The sequence below is a fragment of the Sinocyclocheilus anshuiensis genome, unplaced genomic scaffold (genome assembly GCF_001515605.1).
Source record: "Sinocyclocheilus anshuiensis isolate Anshui unplaced genomic scaffold, SAMN03320099.WGS_v1.1 scaffold1543, whole genome shotgun sequence".
NCBI classification, from domain to species: Eukaryota; Metazoa; Chordata; class Actinopteri; order Cypriniformes; family Cyprinidae; genus Sinocyclocheilus; species Sinocyclocheilus anshuiensis.
This window is the reverse complement of record NW_015551074.1, coordinates 382,406-396,265: the sequence shown is the minus strand read 5'-3', so window position 1 is coordinate 396,265 and position 13,860 is coordinate 382,406. Positions and strand designations below refer to the sequence as shown.

The following is a 13,860-nucleotide window of genomic DNA, read 5'->3' as shown; positions in this document are numbered from 1 at the left end:
ACACACACACACACACTCACTCACACTCACACTCACACACACACACACACACACACACACACAAAATCAAGTTAACATATCAAAGCATAGCTACACTAGCAGTCAAAAGTTTGGACCCAGCGAACAGGGAATGTTCTCAGAGCGTTCTCTCAAAGTTATGTTCCAGTAACGTTAATAGAATGTTTACTCAAATTATTATCTGGTCTTTAATAATGTGCTCAAAACATTAGCACAAAAACATGGAACTTTTTTCTGAAATGTTTCATTTGGAACGTTCATTTAAGATTTTTTAAATGCTACTATTTTAGAACATTCAAAAGTAACTGTTTGCAAAATGATAACATTAACATTCATTAAACCAAGAAACATTTTGAAAACATTTTTAAAAAACTGGATGTTTTGAACAGTCAGAGAACATTCAGAAATAACGTTCTCATAACCTAATGGGAATATTAGCAAAACATTGTTAGAACATATTTTTGTTAGCTGGGGAATCATTAGGATCTTTTAACAAGTCTCTTCTGCTCACCAAGGCTGCATTTATTTGATCAAAAATACAGTAAAACAGTAATATTGTGAAATATTATTACACAATTTAAAAGGACTGTTTTTTTAATATATACTTTAACATTTTATATATTCTTGTGACGCCAAGCTGAATTTTCAGCATCATTACTCCAGTCTTCATTGTTTTTAAAAATACTTTTATTCATCAAGGACACATTCAATTGCTCAAAAGAGACAGTAAATACATTTATAATGTTATAAAAGTTTTCTATTTCAAATAAAAGTGGTTCTTTTGAATTCTCTATTCATCAAAGAATCCTGAAAAATAAAATGTACCATGGTTTACAAAAAAAATATATAAATTTTTGTTTTCAATATTGATAATACTCAGAAATGTTTCTTGAGCAGCAAATCAGCATATTATACTGATTTCTGAAGATCATGTGACCCTGAAGACTGGAGTAATGATGCTGAAAATTCAGCTTTGATCACAGAAATAAATTACATTTTAAATTATATTCACATAGAAAACAGTTATTTCAAATAATAATAATTTGTCACATTGTTTACTGAATTTTTGGTGAGCAGAAGAGACTTCTTTCAAATATGTACTTGAGTGGAGTATGTTTCTGGTCTAAGGCAGAGCACAAAAGACTCTGAAAAAACGCTGGACCCTCGCGGAAGCACCGGTATATCAAAAAAAGGCTGATATTTCGAGCTGTGGCTGTGTGTGTACAGATGACGCTGTAAATACTCAGTATGGTTTCTTTTCATTGCTGCCGTGCGTCACGTGCTTCTGTTCGCTGTGAGTCGTGGCTTCCATCAGTAGACGTGTGGTTTGTGATCAGCTTAACGTTTGTATTATACTCTATAGTCTATATGTGTAGCACAGATGACATGTAAATACATGTGTTTATTAATGAATATGAATGTTATCTATCTTTATTATGGCAATGAACGGCATCCTGGATTGTTGATCACTGATGAAACATGAAGTGTATTTATAAGATTTGCTGTATCGTGCGATATACTTTTGGAGAAGAGTTCTAGCAAATAAAGGTGTTCTGATGAATAACTCAGCTGTTCTGCTCATTTCAGCATTTAGAGAACAAATGACACAAGAAACATAAAACATGGATGGGAAGAAATAATGAACGTCTTTATTTTCTGGAAATGATGTTACATTTATTTCAAGTATTAGTTTAGTTATGTTTTTATTTCATTCTCCATCAGGGCTGAATTGAACATTTTTATTTCTGAATTTGAACTTGATTTGAATTGTGGTTCCAAACAGGATGCAGAATTCTAATTCGATATTAGAATATTTCAGAAACCTCAGATGATATTACTGATCATTTTTAATTTGTCTTTTCTTTCATTTTAGTGAAAGAACATTTCCCAGAATGCACTAATTTACTTAAATGGATCTCTTTTGTTCATAAATTGCAGTTCAAATTCTAATTCAACATCTTGTTTGACGAGGCCAGTTCATTTCAATTCACACTCATGAATTAAGACATTTTATTAATGTCTGATGTTCATGTTCATTCTCAGAACCTTCTGGCAAAGTTATCAACAAACGTTCTTCAATTAACGTTAATAGAACATTCATTCAGACTTTTCTGGTTATTTATGCATCATTCACAGAATGTTGGCTGTTCATCTAACATTTTTTTAAATGCTACTTACTTGTTTCAGAACATTCAGAGGACATTCAAAAGTAACATTCCCATAATGTTTGCAAACTTCTAAAATGGAATGTTCCCTTAATGTTCGCATTACCACGAAAAAACGTTTTTAAAACTTTTTTTTTTTTTTAAATAGACTTTGAGGTCCAGAGAACATTCAGAAATGTTTTCATAACCTAAAGCAGGACATATTTTTGCCAGCTGGATGGTCTGAAATTGCTGGTACAACATTAGAAGTTTCAGCAGAAGATTTTAGTAATTCATTTGTGTTTCTTTTATCATTGATGGATTATTCTGTGAGCTGTAAATTAAAGCTACAAACGATCTAAAAATATTCTATTGTAAATAAGGAGCAGCATCATCTCTGTGGCTCACATCCACGTCTCTGCCTGAGGAGCAGAAGAGCAGGTGGAGTTTCTCCTCTAGTCTGTCGGGTTTCGTTCCTTCTTCTTTCCTTCCCGTTTTGGTTTCTGTGAATCTGTGGGGAGAAGAACGAACATCAGTCTCTCTCTCTCTCTCTCTCACACACACACACACACACACACACACACTCACACACACACACACACACACACACACACACTCACTCATTCACACTCACTCACACTCACACACACACACACTCTCTCTAAATACCAGGTACACACACACACACACACACACACACACACACACACACACACACACACACGAATCTCATGAAAACACATCCAGCTCCTATTTCAGCCCCAAATCAAGAGAGATAAAAATAAGAAATAACCTTTTGCTTAAAGAAAATGAAGCCGGTTTCATGCACATTCAGACAGTTTTGCATTGAGACATTATTTTAATGGCGATTAAAGACATTTAACCCTGTATTCTCTGTTCCATTAATTATGGATGATACATTTAAATATTTTGCTTTTGAGGTATTTTTTTAAATAATTCTCATTATGATTTTTTTATGTATTACAGTATTTTATTTTTATTTTATATTGCAGTATTTTTATTTTCAAATTAAAGATAAAATGAATTTATTATTTATTTTAAATGAGTTAATTTAAAAATAGTTTAACATTAAAAATAGCTTTATTGTTTATTTAAATCAGCATAAAATATTATTGTGATCTATGAATATTTTACCAATCAACAATTCTATTAGAGTATTTTTTCATTAAAAAATATGAATAAAATAAAAAATGTAAAATGAAATTAATTTATTATTTTATATTAATTAATTAAAAATACATTAAAATTACTATTTTTATTCAAATAGCATTAAATGCTACTGTGATCTGTAAATATTTTACCATTCAACAGAATTATTTTTCCATTAGTCATGTTGTTGCATGATAATGAGAATTTAAATAAAATTTATTATTTTAAATATAATTTTTAAATAGAAAATACTTTATTTATATCAGTATAAAATTCTACTGTGAGCTATAAATAATTTAATTATATTTTTTTCATTACCGTAATTTTTCTTTCTTTGTTTATTTCACATGACAATGAGACTTTGGATGAAATGTGACAAACACTGACACTAGAAATCCAGATAATCACGCTGAATGATTCTACTGTTATAAGAGGATATTTATAAAGGTTCCTCTGCATAAATCTCATCTCAGATATGAAATGAACCTTGACTTAGTTTAATTAACATTCTTCTCGAGCTGGTGGACGTCATCTGTTGATCAGAGTTGATCAAGTGTAAAAGTTCATGTTGTCATCAACACCTGCCGTCTGCATTCATGTCTAAACTCGCCAAACATCTACGTTTTCACACAAAACAATCAAAATGTGCAGAAAATCTTCATTAAACTGACTGATGATGATTGCATGTCCAATAACGCCATCCAAGCGTTCATAGCATTAGCATCTCATTAGCATAAAGATTAAACCCATTCAAATCAAACACAAAAACAACCACAAGACCATCAGCAGAACAACGGCTAATTATAGAATAAAACCGGAGGAAAGATGAATGACAAATGAGATCTACAGATCAACTGCGTGTCTCCTCTAGAGATCTCAACGTCTCAACATGTGCTCAGATTTCACAGGATCACAGAAGCCTGCTAACAAACATCAGAGATCTCAAACATTTATCATCAATTCAAGATTAAATACTGTGGATGAAAAAGAATAAATAAATACATACATACATTTTTTTTAGGTCCAAAGATTGAAATAATTAAGATTTTTAAATGTTTTTGAAAGAAGTCTCCTGCTCATCAAAGCTGCATTGATTTGAGGAAAAAATAAATAAACAAATAAAATAAAAGAAGAAACATTACAATTTAAAATTACTGATTTCTATTAATAAATATAATTTATCCTGTGATGGCAAAACTTAAATTGCATTTTAAAATACAAAAACATTACACATATTATGTATTATATACTGTATTATACATTTATTCCAAACTATATATATATATATATATATATATATATATACACACACATTGTTTTTCAAAAATTTGTTTGTGTTCGATTTTACTTCCCCACAAGAGTTTGAGAAACTTCTGAAATCAAGTTTGTAATTAAATTAAATGAAACATAACTGAGCATTTCAATGAAGCCTCATTGAGTTTTGAATGAGCGACATCTGAGCAATAACATTAGCAGCCTGTTATAAGAGAAAAAGCCTTTAATATGAGCCAAATCATGTGACCTGACAGACAGACACAAACAGACGTCCGGCCAATCAGAGGCTCTGAAAATCCTCATCGCTTCACCATGAACATCAGCGTGAGTGATGTGACGTCCTGTCTGGTCTGCTGTACCGCAGGACGCACTAACAGGTGAGATGTGTCTATGTCTCTGTCTCTGTGTGTGTGTGTGTGTGAGAGTGTGTGTGTTCCATCTGTAGGGAATTTCTAGGGAGTTCCTAATCACTTCTGTCCTCTGTTTGTTGGCACACAGAAAAGGGCACAGACACACATTATCTACAGATACAGCATTACACACACACACACACACACACACACAGTCCCAGAGGAACATTTGATATGCTCAGATGTTGCTTACATAGTTTATTAATTAAATACCAGTCAAAAGTATAGAATAATTAAGATTGTGTAATGTTTTTGTCTCTTCTGCTCACCAAAGCTGCATTGATTTGCTCAAAAATACAGTAAGTATGTGATAAAATGTATGTGATAGATTATGTTAAACTGTAATTTATTCCTGTGATTTAAGCTGTATTTTCAGCATCATTACTCCAGTCTTCAGTGTCATATGATCTTCAGAAATCATTCTAATATGCTGATTTGCTTCTCAAGAAACATTTCTGATTACTATCAATGTTGAAAACAGTTGTGCTGATGAATATTGCTGTTTTTATCCATTCCAGACAAATCCATCTCCCCTCCACTTCCTCATCCTCCCTCTCTCTTTCTGATCCAGCAGCATTCACAACCGTTACTACAGCACTTGAACACTGGTTAATAACATTTACAGCAACAATGAGGTTTAGAAAAGCTGTTCTTGACCCGAATGTCATCTCTGACTGGTTCACTGTCCATTTCATCCGAACACAATCATTTCACGACATCTTTATCAGTTAAATAAATGCATATGCTACTGTCTGTCTGTGTGTTTTCTTTTGCGGTGGAAAATTGAATTGTGACTTTCAGATTGAAAAATGATGCTCTTGGTAGATTAAGACGAATTTCTTTTGATCAGCCTGAATTGTTGCCAACATTTACATTTGCATTTATTCATTTAGCAGATGCTTTTATCCAAAGCGACTTACAAATGAGGAATATTACAGCACAAGGGATTCATCAGCGGGAGACAGTAGCAGTAGAAATACTGCGGTAACGTACAAGTGCTGCCATGAATCTCAGCATATTCCCTTCATAATAATATGAAGCACAGACGACAACAACAACACAAACCAGCCATCTGTGGCCTTTAACACAGATACACTGTGAAACCATCACATTTATTAAACTTTCATAGAGTCTTTAGAATCTTCTTGAGCTCGAGAAAGAGAGAAAGACCTTACTGATCAATATTTCAGCATAACCTTACGATATAACAGTCCTGCGGTTCAAATCACAGACCTGTATACTGTATATAAAAATAATACGAGAATAGTCTGCAATAATGGCAAACATTAGCATATTGCTGCATGGTTAATTTGGTCATTTGGATTCTTAATGCTTTTTAAGGCATTACAGGCAAAAATGTTTTTTTTTCATGCACTGGTCAGTTTTTGGGCTAATTTGCTTTTATAACATGTCTTATTTCAGACTAGTGGGGGAAAAAACATCAAAAACACATTTAAGTGTTTTTTTATTCAGATTTATCAATGTGCATCTGTAGATTTAATTCCAATTTAACACCTTTAAAACCTGTTTCTCAAAATAAGTTTTTTACTTCACTTATACACACAAAACTTTACTTGTACACTGGTTTTATTCCTCTCTGTATGCTGAAGGGTATTACAGAGGGTTTTGTTTGTTGTTTGGGGTTTTATGCAACATTTTATTCCAAAAAACATTGTGAAAATGCATTTTTCCTGTTTGCTGACAGCATTTTTTGATTTATGGAGTGAGAAAAAAAAAATTCCAAAGTCCCCTCTATAAAAATCTTTATCCAATGTTCGGATCTCTGTTCTGGAAATGCATGCATATTACTGCATATTTAATTAGATAATGCATTGTTTGCATATTTCAACTTGTAATACAAAACAACTGTATTACTGTAGTGTGATTAATCAACTAGCGAAGTATAGTCATTAAAATTTTTACCCTATTCACCTGTGGTGTTTTGCCTTAATATAAACATCTGCATCTGTAGATTTCAATTCCAATCCAAATCTTTAATGGCTGTCAGTTTTTCCTCCATTTCAGCAGCGCTTACGTCAAACTTTCCAGTTGTATTCCTATCTATATTCTGAAGAGTTTTAATGAGGGGTTTATATATCATAGATCATTTGCTTGGTTTATATTGCATTTTATGCCTAAACACATTGTGAAATGTATTTTTTCTGGCTGTTGACAGTATTTTCTGATTTATAGAGTAATAAAAAGAGAAATCCAAAATCACTGTAATAAATCAACAAAATTAAACAAGAAGTTTTAATCTGGATCTATCCAATGTTCGGATCTCTGTTCTGGAAATGTATGCAAATTAGTGCATCGTTAATTAGATAATGCATTGTTTGCATATTTCAGCATAACAATGCAGGAAGCTTGTAATACAAAGCAATGATTAATCAACTAGGGAAGTATGGTAATTATCATTTTTACCCTATTCACCTGTGGTGTCTTGCCTTAATGCAAAAATGTTTTTAGCACTCCAATCAAATCATTGATACAGCTTCTGTATTCACTCAAGATGAGTACATGTCATGCTCAATATATTTTAAGTCTTTATGGGTGTATTCTTGTACCTTGTATCTTGGGCTTGGGTTTGCCGCAGGGTTTGGTGGCGCTGACGGTGTTTGGGCAGTTAGCGTCCATCAGCGCTCGCTTCAGCACGCCGGTGCGCGTCTTCATTCCCATGGTCGAGTCACACTCTCCCCACGCCTGAAAATCATACTTACACTCACCTGCAAAAGACAAAAACCCACAACTTGATTTTGACGAGTTCAAATGCAACATAATTATACGAAACTGTCAAAAATACACTATAAACGCAAAAGCAAAACATACATGCATAAACAGGTTTTCCAAATTTACTGTCTTAATACATCTTCCTGGTGTTATTGTGAAGGATACATCAGTGCATGTTATTCTGAAAAAATAAATGTTAGTCTTCATAATCTTGAACTAGTTTTCAACTGACGTCTCCAATTCTTTTTTCAACCATCTGTCCAAAGGAGAAACTTTTCACCATGCAATAGCTCCCAAAGTTTAAAACCACATTTTTTTCTTGTTGAATATCCTGTTTCACTTGGAAAAACATCAGATTATGGAAGTAAAACAGGTTGCTGGCTACACAAGGGAAAAGAAAACACAACCCATACTACATTGAATACAGGTTCACTTACAGTGAGGTTTGTTTTGCGAGGTGAATTATTGGCTGCCGAGAGCATGAGACCATCAAAATGCAATTTTACACGATAAACAATTTAGGTACTGTGTTGGGTTGGCACTCGATGGCTAATGTAAAATCGGGATCCTGAAGCAAAACCAATTGCGAAGCCCTGATCTATGCTCTCGTTCCTTTATCTCTCGTCTCATTTCATCTTTCATTCTTTCTGTCCATGCTTTGGAGTGATTTCTCTCGGTCTCTGCCAGAATGGATGGGGGTTAAACTGCTTCAGTCAAGCACAAAATTGTCTCTAATGACATATTTAAAGGCAGAGAGAATGTAATTACATGCAGCAGCCCTCCAGCTGAATGGCCGCTGTCCTGAATCGAGACCCTCAAAAATGAGGCCGGTGTGAAATAGAACCCTTATAACTCAAGAGGAAAAATTCTGCACTAGACATCAGCATTTCGACATTAAACTATTCTGACACGGCTGCTGAACTACACAGAAATACACAGAGGATTCATCACTCAACGTTTAGTGTGATCATGTTTTATTAAGTCTGTGATTTCTGATGTTCTTTCAGAGCGAGATGGTCTTGCACATTCCCAGAGAGAGACTTCTTAGAGAAAACACCCTACAGTTTCAGTGTTTGTTGATAGTTTATGTGCATACCTACAAATCCCGAGGGATGGTGGCATATGCTTTCTCTCTCTCTCACACACACACACAAAGTGGTATATTCTGCCAGCTTGTTTCTGGCTCTCACTGCAGTCGTGTCATTTCTGAGGACAGAATTCTGTGAGAATCTCCATCCTGTTACTCCACAGTGCAGGTTTATTTACCCTGAGCCCTGTGAGTGTGTATGCAACCTGTGTTTGTGTGGCTTCTCACCTCCAAACTGCTTTTTCCAGTTGCAGGGGATTTTGCAGCGCTGGGTTTTGATGGTCTGTTTACAGTCGGTGCCGGTGCGTGTGCCCTCTCTGGTGCCCAGGCCGCAGTCACCCTCATTAGCCACACACACGCTCCACTGCCACTCGCCACAGTCCGATTTACGCTCTTTCTTACCTGTCAGAGTGAGAGCACACATAGTTTGTATGTATGAGAGACAGAGAGAGTGTTTGGGTTGATATAGAGCAGTGTGAGGTGATACTCAGCAGTGTGTGTGTGTGTGGAAATATAGAGCAGTATGAGGAAATACAGAGCGGCACTGGTAATAGAGTGTGGGTTGATATAGAGCAGTGTGAGGTGATACTCAGCAGTGTGTGTGTGTGTGGAAATATAGAGCACTGTGGGGAAATATAGAGTGCTGAGAGGTAATTCAGAGCAGTATGAGGAAATACAGAGCGGCACTGGTAATAGAGTACGGCGTGAGTGACAGAGCAGCATAGGGTAATATATAACGGCTTAGGTGATATAGAGCAGTATGGGATAGTACAGAGCAGTGAGAGTTATATAGATCAGTACTGGGTAATATAGAGTGGCGTGGGTAATATAGAGTAGTATGGAGTAATATAGAGCGGCACGGGGTATATACAGCAGTATGGAGTAATATAGAGCGCGTGGGTTTTATAGAGCAGTATGGCGTAATATAGAGCAGTGTGGGTTATATAGAGCAGTATGGAGTAATATAGAGTGGCATGGGTTATATAGAGCAGTATGGAGTAATATAGAGCAGCGTGGGTTTTATAGAGCAGGATGGAGTGGCGTGAGTTCTATAGAGCAGTATGGAGTAATATAGAGCAGCGTGGGTTATATAGAGCAGTATGGAGTAATATAGAGCGGCGTGGGTTATATAGAGCAGTATGGAGTAATATTGAGTGGCGTGAGTTCTATAGAGCAGTATGGAGTAATATAGAGCAGCGTGGGTTATATAGAGCAGTATGGAGTAATATAGAGCGGCGTGGGTTATATAGAGCAGTATGGCGTAATATAGAGCGGTGTGGGTTATATAGAGCAGTATGGGGTAATATAGAGTGGCATGGTTTATATAGAGCAGTATGGAGCAATATAGAGCAGCGTGGGTTTTATAGAGCAGTATGACGTAATATAGAGCGGCGTGGGTTATATAGAGCAGTATGGAGTAATATAGAGTGGCGTGGGTTATATAGAGCAGTATGGCGTAATATAGAGCGGCGTGGGTTATATAGAGCAGTATGGGGTAATATAGAGCGGCATGGGTTATATAGAGCAGTATGGGGTAATATAGAGCAGCGTGGGTTTTATAGAGCAGTATGGCGTAATATAGAGCGGCGTGGGTTATATAGAGCAGTATGGGGTAATATAGAGCAGCGTGGGTTTTATAGAGCAGTATGGCGTAATATAGAGCGGCGTGGGTTATATAGAGCAGTATGGGGTAATATAGAGCAGCGTGGGTTTTATAGAGCAGTATGGCGTAATATAGAGCGGCGTGGGTTATATAGAGCAGTATGGGGTAATATAGAGCAGCGTGGGTTTTATAGAGCAGTATGGCGTAATATAGAGCGGCGTGGGTTATATAGAGCAGTATGGGGTAATATAGAGCAGCGTGGGTTTTATAGAGCAGTATGGCGTAATATAGAGCGGCGTGGGTTATATAGAGCAGTATGGAGTAATATAGAGCGGTGTGGGTTATAGAGAGCAGTATAGAGTAATATAGAGCGACGTGGGTTATATAGAGCAGTATGGAATAATATAGCAGTCGTGGCCTAATGAGTAGAGAGTCGGACTTGTAATCCAAAGGTCGGAGGTTTGAGTCTCAGTACTGGCAGGGATTGTAGTGGGGGGAGTGAATGTACAGTGCTCTCTTCCACCCTCAATACCATGACTGAAGTGAGACCCTTGAGCACTGAACCCCCAACTGCTCCCCGACGCTGCAGCAAAAATGGCTGCCCACTCTGCTCCGGGTATGTGTGTGTGTTCACTACTCACTGCTGTGTGTGTGCACTTAGATGGGTTAAAAGCAGAGCACAAATTCCGAGTATGGGACACCATACTTGGCTACACGTCACATCACTTTTTCATTTTAGAGCGGCATGGGTTATATAGAGCAGTATGGAGCAATATAGAGCGGTGTGGGTTATTTAGAGCAGTGTGGGGTAATAAAAGAGCGGCGTGGGTGATACAGAGCAGTACTGGGTAACATAGAGTGGGGTGAGTGATATATATAGCAGCATGAGGCAATATAGAGTGGCATGGGTTATATTGATAGGTATGGGGTAATATAGAATGGAGTGGGATTTATCCAGTAGTATTGGGTAATATAGAGCGGTGTGGGATAAATAAATCAATATGGTGTAATATAGAGCAGTGTGGGTGATACAGAGCAGTATTAGGTAATATAGAGCGGCGTAGGTGATATAGAGCAGTACTGGGTAATATAGAGCGGCGTGGGTGATAATGAGCTGCCTGGGATAATATAGAGAGGCATGGTGATACAGAGCAGAATGGAGTAATATAGAGCGGAATGGTGAAATAAATCTCTATGGGGTAATAAAGAGCGGTGTGATATAGATGATATAGAGCAGTATAGGGTAATGTAGATCGGCATAGGTGATACAGAGCAGTGTGGGGTAATACAGAGCAATATGTGGCAATACAGAGCACTAAGGATGATACAGAGCAGTATGAGAAATTATAGATTATGGGGTAATATAGCGTACTGTGGGATAATATAGAGGAGCAAGGGGAAATTTAGATTAGTCTGGGGTGATATAGAGTAATACAGAGAAATATAAAGTCATGTGTGGTGATATCGAGCAGTGTGGGATATTGCAGTGCATTGAGAGGTAATATAGAGCAATGTGGGCTAATGGGTTAATACAGAGCAGCATTGGGTAATATAGACAAGTATGGGGTTATGTAGAGTAGTGTAGGGTAAAATATAGCAATATGTGACAATACAGAGCAGTAAGGGTGATTTAGAAAAGTCAAGTCAAGTCAAGTCACCTTTATTTATATAGCGCTTTTAACAATACAGATTGTGTCAAAGCAACTGAACAGCATTAATTAGGAAAATAGTGTGTCAATAATGCAAAATGACAATAGTAAACACTCATTTTTCAGTTAAAGACAGTTCATCATTCAATTCAGTGATTTCATCATCCAGCTCAGTTCAGTTTAAATAGTATCTTTGCAATAATTTGCAAATTTGCAAATTTGCAAAAAAAGTCAAAAGTGAGAGATAACATAAAGCAGTGTGTGGTCATGTTCTGTTACCTTGTTTCTCTGTTTTTCCAGCATCTGCCAGCGTCGCTGTGACAGTCAGGAGGGCCAGTAAAGCCAGACACACCCACTGCTGCTGCATGCTGGGAAAAAAATAAATGCACATTTAGTGTATGGCTCATAATACAACAAAACAAACAGCATGCAAATATCAACCTGTAAATGCTTCATCAACATACATGTAGAGACTATCTTTGTCTCTATCTCTCTTTCTTTCAGTCATTCTCTCTCTGTCTCTCAGGAGGAAAAGTAAAGGTGGATTCAATAATTAGAAAGCAATTTTATCCCAAACGCTCGGCTGCACTTCAGTTACAGTAGCAGCGCAGCCCATCGGTGACATCACCTCCATTTCAATTACTTATGAGCCTCCCTCTCTCCTTTTCTCTTCCTATTTCTGGTTGGCTGATTTCCTGCTGTGCCCATAAGCATTGATTTGCTGGACTTTTTTCCTAGTTCTGCCTCATGTTAAAGACGCTCAGCCATTTTCTCTCATCTCACAAAATCTGTAAATTACATGTCCAGGTCAAATTGAAATAAAATGAAGCCTATATTTAAAAATATTTATTATTTTCATGACAGTTAAGCACATTTCCTCCAATTTTCCATAATCCGACATCATTGCTGTGATGTGGAATTTTTTTTTGTAAAACTGGAACGTATTTATACATCATGCTAGTATCTGTTGTACTGCTGTTTATTAATGCAGATTTTAATTAAAACATTATTGTATTACAGTAATGAGAATGTAATAAGAGTCACCACTGAGAACTACAGGAACTGCAAAAGCAAAACACCCAGATGCGTTACAGTAAACAAGCATTTTGGGACTAAATGTGCTGAAATGAAAATAAGCTCAAAATTCCAAAAAATGCGACCTGGTGCTGTTTCTGAGAGATTCGTCCCATCATTTCTGTCTCTATCAGTGCTAATCACGCTGGACGTCTCTCTGCCGCACCTGAGCTGTTCCACTTGAGTCAGACTGTGAAATCGTCAGCGCACATAATACCTGTGATTTCAGTCAGATGGGCAAAAACCTGCCAATCAAAGACTCATGAGTCATGACATAAAGCGGTTCGGATTGTTAAAACATAATCTGCCCTCCAAACCCTGATTAGCAACACTGCAAGTGAATGTGTGATACGGGATGAGAGGGAGGATTAGCCTAGAGTGATGTGACAGGAGCACTGAGATTTGAGGACTAGACAGCAGCAGGATCAAGTGCGTGTAGAGTCGCAACCAATACTCCAGTGTCAATTGAACTGATTTAGCAAACAAGATGCAGAACCGTAATTTGCATGTAAACTTAAAAGTCGAATTAAAATGGAATGAATTGAAAGAAACTGACGTTTTTAATAATACATGTCATTACTTAGCATGGTTTACCCGTAAACATGTTGTCACAAAACATATGTGCAAATCAATGCTCGAAGTTTTCTGCTACGTAAATCAGATATTTATAATGCCTGATATTTTTTATATATATGTAAAA

The 13,860-nt window shown here is 36.5% G+C and overlaps 1 protein-coding gene across 1 annotated transcript in view; it reads right to left on the bottom strand.

The window, feature by feature from the left end:
* Positions 1 to 2,339: 2,339 nt before the first annotated feature.
* Positions 2,340 to 13,860, bottom strand: part of ptn (pleiotrophin) — a 36,227-nt gene continuing 24,706 nt past the window's right edge. The window contains exons 2-5 of the mRNA XM_016452130.1: positions 12,366 to 12,454; positions 9,063 to 9,236; positions 7,585 to 7,743; positions 2,340 to 2,673 (exon numbers count right to left, since the gene is read on the bottom strand). Of these exons, the coding sequence (XP_016307616.1) occupies positions 2,618 to 2,673; positions 7,585 to 7,743; positions 9,063 to 9,236; positions 12,366 to 12,453 (477 nt within the window). The 5' untranslated portion in view covers position 12,454 and the 3' untranslated portion in view covers positions 2,340 to 2,617. The remainder of the gene's footprint in view (positions 2,674 to 7,584; positions 7,744 to 9,062; positions 9,237 to 12,365; positions 12,455 to 13,860) is intronic.